The following is a 13,645-nucleotide window of genomic DNA, read 5'->3' as shown; positions in this document are numbered from 1 at the left end:
CCACCCTTTGATAAGAACAATCACCAGCTGGGGCCTGGGGCAAGTATATAGGAAGGTCAGTCACATGCTTAAGATTTAGGTGAAGCAGACACTAGTCTGGCAAGGGGATGTACAGACAGCAAGAGAACAACCATCTTGAGTGACCAGACCACATAGCTCTTAATCACTGTAAAATTTACACATATATATTAAACACCAACAGGGCTTCCCAGGTGGTGCTAGTGGTAAAGAACCTGCCCGCCACTGCAGGAGATGTTAGAGAAGTGAATTTGAGCCTAGGGTCAGGAAGATCCCCTGAAGGATGCCATGGCAATCCACTCCAGTATTCTTGCCTAGAGAATCCCATGGAGAGAGGAGCCTGGAGGGCTACAGTCCATAGGGTTGCACAGAGTCTGACACGACTAAAGCAGCTTAGTGTGCACATTAAACACCAACAAATAAAAAAATAATAATAATAGAAAAAATAATACTCCCTACTCTCCAAGGTTAAGGACAAGATTCTACAACCTCAACTGTCCACACACGGAATCCAGAGAAGAAAGTAAATGTCACAGTATTTGAGAAATTTTTAAAATAATCTAAATAATGGTAAACACAGTTATTCATCAAAATAAATAGTAAAGGCTGCTGATGCTGCTAAGTCGCTTCAGTTGTGTCCGACTCTGTGCAACCCCATAGACGGCAGCCCACCAGGCTCCCCAGTCCCTGGGATTCTCCAGGCAAGAGTACTGGAGTGGGTTGCCATTTCCTTCTCCAATGCATGAAAGTGAAAAGTGAAAGTGAAGTCGCTCAGTCGCGTCCGACTCTTAGCGACCCCATGGACTGCAGCCTACCAGGCTCCTCCGCCCATGGGATTTTCCAGGCAAGAGTACTGGAGTGGGTTGCCATTGCCTTCTCTGAATAGTAAAGGCAGGTATAATCATATCTGTAAAACTATAAAATACCAGGCTCTGATCTTAAGTTAGCATTTTATCATCCTTAAGAGCACCAAAGGACACTCTTGAAAATTCAGGTCTAAGATTGGATTTTGTAACACTCACACACATTCTCAAGAGCATAGCCTAGCCCTCCCTGAACATGAATAATTATACCTGTATTGCCTTCATGTTGACACTCTTTAGATACTCTGAATAAAGCATCAAATGTTTTTCAGTTCTGAGGTCAAGATATTGGTCAGCATTTCACCTGACCTTTTAAAGAGAATATTCCAGACCAATTTTATTATCTTCTATGATAAAGGGACAGTCCTCAAAGTGGGGGCAGAGATTTTCATTAATTACGTCTGAGTTAGACTTCTATTTTCAGCCTATATTCCAATTAGCAGTTAAGTACAAAGGTTTATGGGTTAAGAATCCTTGCAGAAGTGCATCCAGGTGCCTTTAGAGTCTGTCTAGCAGAGGAGGTGGGGAAGGGGAGGGGTGGGGGCAAGATAGAAATGATGGGCCTCTAGACTATCCTGAAAGGTTTAAATACAGGAGCTCTGCTTTCTCTCTTTTATTTATTTATTTAAGCTTTGAAGTGTGTTTGAAGAAAGAGTATCTTTACCTCAACATTCAAAACAACAAAAATTTCAAAGCATACACTTACCCGTATGTTCTCAATGACTGGAACATCAGATTCTAAGGGATCTTAGCACTAATGCCCTTAATTGGAGCAATTTGACAGGGATTAAGGGCCAATATGACTTAATATTTTTATTAATAGTCTAGATGAAGGAACTCAGATTGTAGTCTCATATTTCTAATTAATTTAGGTATGGTCACCAACCAAAGTTAAAAGCAAACTGATAAATTACATGAAGAATCATTCAGAAATATGATGAAGTTTATTAGCATTAGGATTTGGGGCCAAGAACAAACACATCATATTGAAATAGAGAAGGGATATACAGGCAATGACAGTATTAAAAAAAACAATCATCTATCCAATAAGAAGGTAGTACTAGGTTAACAGTAGTTGGCAATATTAATAGCAGTAATGTAAGAAGCTACTTTATTTGACATTGGACAGGCTCTAACTAGAGTATTCCTTTTGATAGTCTCACTTGAAAAGTTTATTGAAAAGGTAAATAAGGACTAGTGAAGAACACAAAATACTAAAGTATTCCTATGAGAAAAAGTTGAAGTATTTACCTTGAAAAAGAGATGACTATATGGACAAATTACTGTGCTCAAAGGCTATTAATAATTATAATAAATTGTTCTGCCTTAAAGAGGACTGCCAGGTATGAGGGATATATATAAATATGATCAGATAATTTAATTTGCTATAAGTAAGCAATTTTGATAATGAGAAAAATTTTAAATACTAGAATATCCAAGTGGGAGAGGTTGTAAGACTTTTATCCCTAAATAGCTTTTGCAGTAAAAAAAAAAAAAAAAAAATGTATTCCCTGCCCTGGTTCACCTAGGCTATTTCACTGGTTTATCTTCACTTCACAAATACCCATCCAGGGATACTGGAAATGCCAAGGTTTCACCCTTGTAAAGCTATCTTCTGAAGTTCATGGATCTTTGTCATACTTTCCGTATGAAGTATGTTTCTTCCTGGTTCCACCTATCCTCTCAGCTCAGAATTAATACTACCCCACTAGTTCATACAGGTAAAGCACAAAAATCTTTGTTAGAAGAAAACATTTGGCCAAAGTACTTTGCAGTTCAGATGTACTACTAGGACAGTACTACTATTGCTGATGCTATTGCTTAGTCACTTCAGTCTAGTCTGACTCTTTGCGACCCTGCAGACTGTAGCCTGCCAGGCTCCTCTGTCAATGGGATTCTCTACGCAAGAGTACTGGAATGGGTTGCCATGCCCTCTTCCTAGAGATCTTCCTGACCAAGGGATCAAACCCGGGTCTCCTGCATTGCAGGCAATTTTTGTTCATAAATATATATTCTGAGGTTTCTCTTATATGTATATCTGGCTTGCTTGAAGGTTTTCCCAAGATCTTAAGGGCTAGATCCTATGTTTTGACACCTCTAGACTTTTGTCTTTGTTTGTTCCATAAATGTCCATCTGGCCTAGCATGCACCTTGATTTTTATTGGCCCCTTTCCCTACAAGGTCCTCTACTGTCTCCATTTCTATAGACTCCTCCATGTAACCTGACTATGACAATCAGACCTGTCAGATACTACGGACGTCCACCCATAGCTCCTCAGCACGTGCAGTTCCATCTCATAGCCATACTAACAGTTAAGGCCAGAGGCATCAAATCGAACTCTACTCATGCTTACAAATTGCACTCACCACTTCTACCAACTCATCTTACCCAGACCCTGCCTGACAGTGGCTTTTTTTGGCCACAGGAGCTTGATTGGCACAGTAGAAGGCTCTGGTAATGCCTCTCAGGAGAGGTGGCCTTTAACCAAGTGTGAATAGGTAAATCAATTGGATTTTATTCCCCAAAGGTAAGATAATTCTGAGATGTGTTCCACAGAACTCTGCTAGAGCTCTCCAGGTTCAGTCACCAGTTGCCTGCAGTGACTCATAATTACAGCTTATTGCTTCTCTGTCTCATTTTTTTCCAAAATAGACTAATGATAACACAAATACTTACCTCTGCCTCCAGGTGAACCAATCCCAAAATAATCTCTCTCCATATCTTTACTTGTGCTGTTTTTTATTGTCGTTGCTGTTTTTAATAGTATTAATTAAAAAAAAAAAAAAAGAGAGAGAGACTTCCCTGGTGGACCAGTGGCTAAGACTCAGCACTCCAAATGCAGGGGGCCCAGGTTCGCTCCCTGGTCAGGGAACTAGAACTTTACATGCCCCAGTTAAGAGTTCACATGCCTCAACTAGGAGTTCACATGCCACAACTAAGACCCAGGACAGCCAAATAAAAATTAAACATGAGTGTGCACACACACACACACAGAGAAAACCTCTAATTAACCTTTTAAGGAAGAACAAATACTGCTGATTTCCGTATATTCAGTGTGCTCACAACAAATGACTCACTATCACATTTGGGAAGATGGTATATATTCTCCCAAACAGACAACACTCAAACATTTGTTGTTCCTGGCAGCTCCAAGTGAGATTTCTTACAGAACACTGATTCTATGTTCTAGCATGAGAGGATGCAGACACAGAAATTCCCTGTTTTAAATACACTTTCCTATACATTTCAATATAGTGATTAGAAAGATCCTCTCTTTCTATTCAAGGAAAGAAAGAAATTACTTTATGTATTGTTCTTTGGCTTCTGATCATGCTATGTGACACTTTAGCAAACCCTGTACACAATGAATTCTATCATTTCTGCACATGTGGCAGTTAAATGTGCTCATTTGCATAAGTTATAACCATATACATAAGTAAAAGCATTGTTCGTGACAGTAGATCTGACTTTGGGGATACATATGAATTTCTAAAGTTCTAATGGATTTCAGCATTGACATTATGGCACAGAAATAAAACACTTCTTGCAATCATTCCAGGGATCCCAGATGGTGAACAATGCTACAATATTTCAATGGAAGGTAAAGCAGACTTACCCGAATCATCATGACTGAACACCTGATATCATGAATTGTATCATAGATCTTCTTTGAGATGTCCACGAATTGACTATCATCAAACACATCCAAAGAGTTTTTACTTAAGGCTTCCAAGGCAACATTGACTTGTGTTACAAATTCAGGAATTGCTGTTAAAATGAATAAGAAAGAGAAAATTGTCCTATTTGTATTTTCAGATTACTGAGAAAAGGAGAATCATATTGTTAAACACATATTTGATTAATAAACTTTCAATTATTTTTTTAAATGTATGAAGACAAAACATTTTGGCAGTATAATCTTGAAACTCTGAAATGTAAAAAGAATCAAAGACAAGAAAGATATCTTAATGAAAATATTTTTAAAAGTTATATTTCTCCTTTATAGCATTTGTCTTACTAAGTCTGGAACCATATTATCATTTTTTGTCCTATCCATTGTAAGCCTAAAGAAATTACAAAAAAGAATTGGTGTGAATAACAGTTGAAATCATAGAAAGATACTTTTAAAAAATTGAGTTGCAAAATAGAAGAAAATTACATAAACCTACTAATTCTATCTCATAGAAATAATAAAAATACTTTAAACTTTCTTTTGATAAAATATTTCCCCCTCATCAAAACGATTAATGAAAAGAAATTGGTGATCTTATACATAAAACATTTCTATCTAAAATAAGAACATTGAATGAATGTAGGGATATATCAATCAGTAAGGCCAATCCATAGAATGTTCTTTTTTAATTAGGGTTTCAAACTGTGTTAGTCCTCTGTCACGTCTGACTCTTTGTGACCCCATGGACCATAGCCCATGAGGCTCCTCTGCCATGGAATGCTCCAGGCAAGAATACTGGAGTGGGTTGACATTTCCTTCTCCAGTGAATCTTTCTGACCCAAGAACTGAACCCAGGTCTCCTGTGCAGGCAGATTCTTTACTGTCTTAGCTATCAGGGAAGCCAAGATTTCAAAATGCACGCAAGCTAAGTCACTTCAGTTGAATCTGACGCTGCAAACCTATGGACTATATCCCACCAGGCTTCTCTGTCCATTGGATTCTCCAGGCAAGAATACTGGAGTGAGTTTCCATTTCCTCTTCTAGCGGATCTTCCTGACCCAAGAATGGAACCCATGTCTCTTAGATCGGCAGCCAAGTTCTTTACAACTAGTGCCATCAAATAGTCTCAATTAAACACATTTCTCCATCTTTGCTCACAGCATCAGGGTCTTTTCATATGAGTCAGCTCTTCGCATCAAGTGGACAAAGTAATGGAGTTTCAGCTTCAACATCAGCCCTTCCAATGAACACCCAGGACTGATATCCTTTAGGATGGACTGATTGGATCTCTTTGCAGTCCAAGGGACTCTCAAGAGTCTTCTCCAACACCACAGTTCAAAAGCATCAATTCTCTGGCACTCAGCTTTCTTTATAGTCCAACTCTCACATCCATACATGACTACTGGAAAAAACCATAGCCTTGGCTACATGGACCTTTGGTGGCAAAGTAATGTCTCTGCTTTTGAATATGCTGTCTAGGTTGGTCATAAATTTCCTTCCAAGGAGTAAGTATCTTTTAATTTCATGGCCGCAATCACCATCTGCAGTGATTTTGGAGCCCCCCAAAATAAGGTCAGCCACTGTTTCCACTGTTTCCCCATCTATTTGCCATGAAGTGATGGGACCAGATGCCATGATCTTAGTTTTCTGAATGTTGAGCTTTAAGCCAACTTTTTCACTCTCCTCTTTCACTTTTATCAAGAGGCTCTTTAGTTCTTCTTCACTTTCTGCCATAAGGGTGGTGTCATCTGCATATCTGAGGTTATTGATATTTCTCCCAGCAATCTTGATTCCAGCTTGTGCTTCCTCCCGCCCAGTGTTTCTCATGATGTACTCTGCATATAAGTTAAATAAGCAGGGTGACAATATACAGCCTTGATGTACTCCTTTTCCTATTTGGAAGCAGTCTGTTGTTCCATGTCCAGTTCTAACTGTTGCTTCCTGACCTGCATACAGGTTTCTCAAGACACAGGTCAGGTGGTCTGATATTCCCATCTCTTTCAGAATTGTCCACAGTTTATTGTGATCCACACAGTCAGAGGCTTTGGCATAGTCAATAAAGCAGAAATAGATGTTTTTCTGGAACTCTCAATTTTTTGATGACCCAGCGGATGTTGGTGATTTGATCTCTGGCTAATACTTAAGTTGAATGACAAAGAAAGTTTCACAGAGTAATTATGGTAATATAATACAGAATTGAGTTTTGAACTCTGTCAGAATGCATAATTTAAACTCTAATTACTAGACCATATCATATGGAGGAAGTTTCTGCCCCATGTGAAGTGGCAGGATAAAGGCAGACTAATTTTTAGAGTCATAATTCTAAACCTGGAAGATATAAATGCTTTCTCCAATACAAAAATATTAATAAATATTATTTTTATTTTTTCCTACTTTCAAATCCCTATCTTCATGTATGGCATACCATCTCTTGCAATCCGACCTGCCATGTTCTTGATATGGGGGAATGTTGGTAATATACATGGGTAGTCATATTTTGGGGCTTCCCCAATGGCTCAGTGGTAAAGAATCTGCCTGCAACACAGGAGAAGCAGATTCAATACTTCAGTTGGGAAGATCCCCTGTAAATGGCAACCCATTCCGGTATTCCTGCCTGAAAAATCCCATGTGCAGATGAGCCTGGAGGCTACAGTCCAGTGGGTTGCAAAGAGTTGGACACAACTGAGCATGAGCACAAGGCATATTTTATTTAGTACCTTCTTGCCTCCACCTACTAAAATGTATCATCTGTAGCCTAATTCTTAGTTACTATACCCACCAGGGTATCCATTCTGCTTTTCTTCTCTGTCCATTCTCTAGTTGTGAAAAGTGAAAAAGAAAGCCTCTCAATCGTACCCAACTATTTGGGACCCCATGGACAGTCCATGGAATTCTCCAGGCCAGAACACTGGAGTGGGTAGCTGTTTCCTTCTCCTGGCCATCTTCCCAACCCAGGGATTGAATACAGGTCTCCTGCACTGCAAGTGGATTCTTTACCAGCTGAGCCACCAGGGAGGCCAATCCAATAAAAAGAGGCTTCTAGTTGGGAATTCCCTAGCAGTCTAGTGGTTAGGACTCTCCTATTTCACTGCTGAGGGTCTGGAATCAATCCTTAGTCAGGTTCAGCAAGCCATGCAGTTATGCAGCATGGCCAAAAACAAACAAAAAAAGGGGGCGGGTGGGGGGACACCTGGATGCATATGGCAAAATATAGCTATTAAACATTAAATTCATTAAAATTAGTTTTTTTTAATTTTATTTTATTTTTAAACTTTACATAATTGTATTAGTTTTGCCAAATATCAAAATGAATCCGCCACAGGTATACATGTGTTCCCCATCCTGAACCCTCCTCCCTCCTCCCTCCCCATACCATCCCTCTGGGTCGTCCCAGTACACTAGCCCCCAAGCATCCAGTATCATGCATCGAACCTGGACTGGCAACTCGTTTCTTACATGATATTTTACATGTTTCAATGCCATTCTCCCAAATCTTCCCACCCTCTCTCTCTTCCACAGAGTCCATAAGACTGTTCCATACATCAGTGTCTCTTTTGCTGTCTCGTACACCAGGTTATTGTTACCATCTTTCTAAATTCCATATATATGCATTAGTATACTGTATTGGTGTTTTTCCTTCTGGCTTACTTCGCTCTGTATAATAGGCTCCAGTTTCATCCACCTCATTAGAACTGATTCAAATGTATTCTTTTTAATGGCTGAGTAATACTCCATTGTGTATATGTACCACTGCTTTCTTATCCATTCATCTGCTGATGGGCATCTAGGTTGCTTCCATGTCCTGGCTATTATAAACAGTGCTGCGATGAACACTGGGGTACACGTGTCTCTTTCCCTTCTGGTTTCCTCAGTGTGTATGCCCAGCAGTGGGATTGCTGGATCATAAGGCAGTTCTATTTCCAGTTTTTTAAGGAATCTCCACACTGTTCTCCATAGTGGCTGTACTAGTTTGCATTCCCATCAACAGTGTAAGAGGGTTCCCTTTTCTCCACACCCTCTCCAGCATTTATTGCTTGTAGACTTATGGATTGCAGCCATTCTGACTGGTGTGAAATGGTACCTCATAGTGGTTTTGATTTGCATTTCTCTGATAATGAGTGATGTTGAGCATCTTTTCATGTGTTTGTTAGCCATCTGTATGTCTTCTTTGGAGAAATGTTTATTTAGATCTTTGGCCCATTTTTTGATTGGGTCATTTATTTTTCTGGAGATTGAGCTGCAGGAGTTGCTTGTATATTTTTGAGATTAGTTGTTTGTCAGTTGCTTCATTTGCTATTATTTTCTCCCATTCTGAAGGCTGCCTTTTCACCTTGCTAATAGTTTCCTTTGATGTGCAGAAGCTTTTAAGGTTAATTAGGTCCCATTTGTTTATTTTTGCTTTTATTTCCAATATTCTGGGAGGTGGGTCATAGAGGATCCTGCCATGATGTATGTCGGAGAGTGTTTTGCCTATGTTCTCCTCTAGGAGTTTTATAGTTTCTGGTCTTACGTTGAGATCTTTAATCCATTTTGAGTTTATTTTTGTGTATGGTGTTAGAAAGTGTTCTAGTTTCATTCTTTTACAAGTGGTTGACCAGATTTCCCAGCACCACTTGTTAAAGAGATTGTCTTTAATCCATTGTATATTCTTGCCTCCTTTGTCAAAGATAAGGTGTCCGTATGTGCGTGGATTTATCTCTGGGCTTTCTATTTTGTTCCATTGATCTATATTTCTGTCTTTGTGCCAGTACCATACTGTCTTGATAACTGTGGCTTTGTAGTAGAGCCTGAAGTCAGGTAGGTTGATTCCTCCAGTTCCATTCTTCTTTCTCAAGATTGCTTTGGCTATTCGAGGTTTTTTGTATTTCCATAGAAATTGTGAAATTATTTTTTCTAGCTCTGTGAAGAATACTGTTGGTAGCTTGATAGGGATTGCATTGAATCTATAAATTGCTTTGGGTAGTATACTCATTTTCACTATATTGATTCTTCCAATCCATGAACATGGTATATTTCTCCATCTATTAGTGTCCTCTTTGATTTCTTTCACCAGTGTTTTATAGTTTTCTATATATAGGTCTTTAGTTTCTTTAGGTAGATATATTCCTAAGTATTTTATTCTTTCCGTTGCAATGGTGAATGGAATTGTTTCCTTAATTTCTCTTTCTGTTTTCTCATATTAGTGTATAGGAATGCAAGGGATTTCTGCGTGTTGATTTTATATCCTGCAACTTTACTATAGTCATTGATTATTTCTAGTAATCTCTGGTGGAGTCTTTATGGTTTTCTATGTAGAGGATTCATCCCAAAATAATGAATTTCACCTTTTCCTCAAGCGCACATGGAACCTTCTCCAGGATAGATCACATCCTGGGCCATAAAGCTAGCCTTGGTAAATTCAAAAAAATAGAAATCATTCCAAGCATCTTTTCTGACCACAATGCAGTAAGATTAGATCTCAATTACAGGAGAAAAACTATTAAAAATTCCAATATATTGAGGCTGAACAACACGCTGCTGAATAACCAACAAATCACAGAAGAAATCAAAAAAGAAATCAAAATTTGCATAGAAACGAATGAAAATGAAAACACAACAACCCAAAACCTGTGGGACATGGTAAAAGCAGTCCTAAGGGGAAAGTTCATAGCAATACAGGCACACCTCAAGAAACAAGAAAAAAGTCAAATAAATAACCTAACTCTACACCTAAAGCAACTAGAAAAGGAAGAAATGAAGAACCCCAGGGTTAGTAGAAGGAAAGAAATCTGAAAAATTAGAGAAGAAATAAATGCAAAAGAAACAAAAGAGACCATAGCAAAAATCAACAAAACCAAAAGCTGATTCTTTGAAAGGATAAATAAAATTGATAAACCATTAGCCAGACTCATCAAGAAACAAAGGGAGAAAAATCAAATCAATAAAATTAGAAATGAAAATGGAGAGATCACAGCAGACAAAACAGAAATACAAAGGATCATAAGAGACTACTATCAACAATTATATGCCAATAAAATGAACAACGTGGAAGAAATGGACAAATTCTTAGAAAAGTACAACTTTCCAAAACTCGACCAGGAAGAAATAAAAAATCTTAACAGACCCATCACAAGCATGGAAATTGAAACTGTAATCAAAAATCTTCCAGCAAACAAAAGCCCAGGTCCAGACGGCTTCACAGCTGAATTCTACCAAAAATTTAGAGAAGAGCTAACACCTATCCTGCTCAAACTCTTCCAGAACATTGCAGAGGAAGGTAAACTTCCAAACTCATTCTATGAGGCCACCATCACCCTAATACCAAAACCTGACAAAGATCCCACAAAAAAAGAAAACTACAGGCCAATATCACTGATGAACATAGATGCAAAAATCCTTAACAAAATTCTAGCAATCAGAATCCAACAACACATTAAAAAGATCATACACCATGACCCAGTGGGCTTTATCCCAGGGATGCAAGGATTCTTCAATATCTGCAAATCAATCAATGTAATACACCACATTAACAAATTGAAAAATAAAAACCATATGATTATCTCAATAGATGCAGAGAAAGCCTTTGACAAAATTCAACACCCATTTATGATAAAAACTCTCCAGAAAGCAGGAATAGAAGGAACATACCTCAACATAATAAAAGCTATATATGACAAACCCACAGCAAACATTATCCTCAATGGTGAAAAATTGAAAGCATTTCCTCTAAAGTCAGGAACAAGACAAGGGTGCCCACTTTCACCATTACTATTCAACATAGTTTTGGAAGTTTTGGCCACAGCAATCAGAGCAGAAAAAGAAATAAAAGGAATCCAAATTGGAAAAGAAGAAGTAAAACTCTCACTATTTGTAAAATTAGTTTTAAACTTTATTTCCTCAATCACATATACCACAGCTCAGGTGCTCAATAGGCATAATCAGTTGAGTCACTCAGCTGTGTCCAAATCTGAGACCACATGGACTGCAGCATGCCAGGCTTCCCTGTCCATCACTAACTCCTGGAGCTTGCTCAAACTCATGTCCATTGAGTCGGTGATGCCATCAAACCATTTCATCCTCTGTTGTCCCGTTCTCCTACTCTCAATCTTTTCCAGCATCAGGGTCTTTTCTAATGAGTCAGCTCTTCGCATCAGATGGCCAAATTATTGGAGTTTCAGCTTCAGCACCAGTCCTTCCAATGAATATTCAGGACTGATTTCCTTTAGGATGGATTGGTTGGATCTCCTTGTAGTCCAAGGGACTCTCAAGAGTCTCCTCCAACACCACAATTCAAAAGCATCCGTTTTTTGGTGCTCAACTTTCTTTATGGTCCAACTCTCATATCCATACATGACTATAGAAAAAAAGCATAGCTTTGACTAGACAGACCTTTGTTGGCAAAGTAATATCTCTGCTTTTTAATATGCTGTCATAGCTTTTCTTCCAAGGAGCAAATGTCTTAATTTCAAGGCTGCAGTCACCATCTGCAGTGATTTTGGAGCCCCCCAAAATTCAGTTTGTCACTGTTTCCATTGTTGCCCCATCTATTTGCCATGAAGTGATGGGACCAGATGCCATGATCTTAGTTTGTTGAATGTTGAGTTTTAAGCCATCTTTTTCACTCTCCTGTTTCACTTTCATCAACAGTCTCTTTAGTTCTTTAGCTTTCCTTCCATAAGGGTGGTGTCATCTTCATATCTCAGGTTAATGATATTTCTCCTGGCAGTCTTGATTCCAGCTTGTGCTTCATCCAGCTTGGCAGTTTGCATTATGTACTCTGCATGATAGGCAGGATGACAAAATACAGCCTTGACATACTCTTTTCCCAATTTGGAACCAGTTTATTGTTCCATGTATAGTTCTAACTGTTGCTTCTTTATCTGCATACAGATTTTTCAGGAGGCAGGTAAGGTGGTCTGGTATTCCCATCTCTTTAAGAATTTCCCACTATTTGTTGTGATCCACACTGCCAAAGGCTTCTGAATTCTGTTTTGAGAGTGGCAATATGGAATGTTTCTATCATCAGAAAAACTTCTAATGGATAATACTATTCTCCAGTGGATTATTTACCAGCTATAGTGTTCCATAGTGAAATTTCATTAAATGGCTTTCTCATTTTCAGTGAACAGAATAGCAAAGGCAAGGAGAAAGCTAATTCACGCATTTTGCCTAGGAGAAATAGCCCTGAACCAAATTCCCACTAATTTCAATGTGACTCGCAAGGTATCAATATATTTCTAATCTGGGCCTTCTCCCTGAATTCCAGAACTATAGATTCAACTGCCCATTGCAAAATTCTACCTGAATTTTTAGTAATACCTCAAATCCATCTGTTGAAACCAAAATACCTGGAAAGCCTAATTTTCTTCCACTGTTTTCTATTTTGGTGCCTGGTCATCCATGAAAAATACCCCGCTGTCTTCTTTGCCTCACAGTCATTTTACCCTCTATATCCAAATGTCTACCAAGTGTAATCTCCTCTAACCATATAAATATATTGTAAAGCTATTGCCAGTATAGCTCCACTGCCTCTAACCATCATTATATCTCCTGCTCGAGTGCTCCCCATAATCCTTCTACTTAAAATCTCATTCTTCAGATTCATCATAAGTACTGACACAATCTTTTGGCAAAACAACTCAGTAATTAGTACACCAGTGTTTGTCACAAAATAGATTCTCAATAAGTTGTTTTATTAGTAAGTCATGTCACTACAATATTAAAAACTCTTCACTGGTTCCTGGAAACTTTCTCCCAAGTATGTAGTCTGGCTTATAATAGATAAATAATTAAATGAATTAAGTTATCACATGAGTTAATGAGTGAATATATAAAAGTCAGACAAAAATATAAGTACAATGCAACATGTTCAGCTTGTATAATTTGGGTTTTGTTCATACTTGGTAATCTCCAAAAATATAATTATGTGGGCTTATGAGAACAGTCAGCATATTTAATGAGTTAATCTTTACTTTTTATAGTGTTGAGAGAAGAAGAAACTCTTAAGCAAATGTGTCCAGTTATTTCACATTTCCAGGTGCTGGAGTGAACAGCAACCACTCCCACCCCCAACCAAAATGATCACGCCAAAGAAAATAATAAAGCTCCTAA

The 13,645-nt window shown here is 38.3% G+C and overlaps 1 protein-coding gene across 5 annotated transcripts in view; it reads right to left on the bottom strand.

Moving 5' to 3' along the window:
- CTNNA3 (catenin alpha 3) overlaps window positions 1–13,645 on the bottom strand; it is a 1,958,943-nt gene that overhangs the window by 373,801 nt on the left and 1,571,497 nt on the right. For all 5 annotated transcript variants that reach the window (XM_070364862.1, XM_070364864.1, XM_070364866.1 and 2 more), the window contains one exon: window positions 4,499–4,650. In XM_070364862.1, coding sequence (XP_070220963.1) covers window positions 4,499–4,650 — 152 coding nt within the window. The remainder of the gene's footprint in view (window positions 1–4,498; window positions 4,651–13,645) is intronic.

Source organism: Bos mutus, chromosome 28 (genome assembly GCF_027580195.1).
Source record: "Bos mutus isolate GX-2022 chromosome 28, NWIPB_WYAK_1.1, whole genome shotgun sequence".
Lineage (NCBI taxonomy): Eukaryota > Metazoa > Chordata > Mammalia > Artiodactyla > Bovidae > Bos > Bos mutus.
The sequence above is the reverse complement of the archived record's forward strand: the minus strand, read 5'-3'. Positions and strand labels throughout refer to the sequence as shown.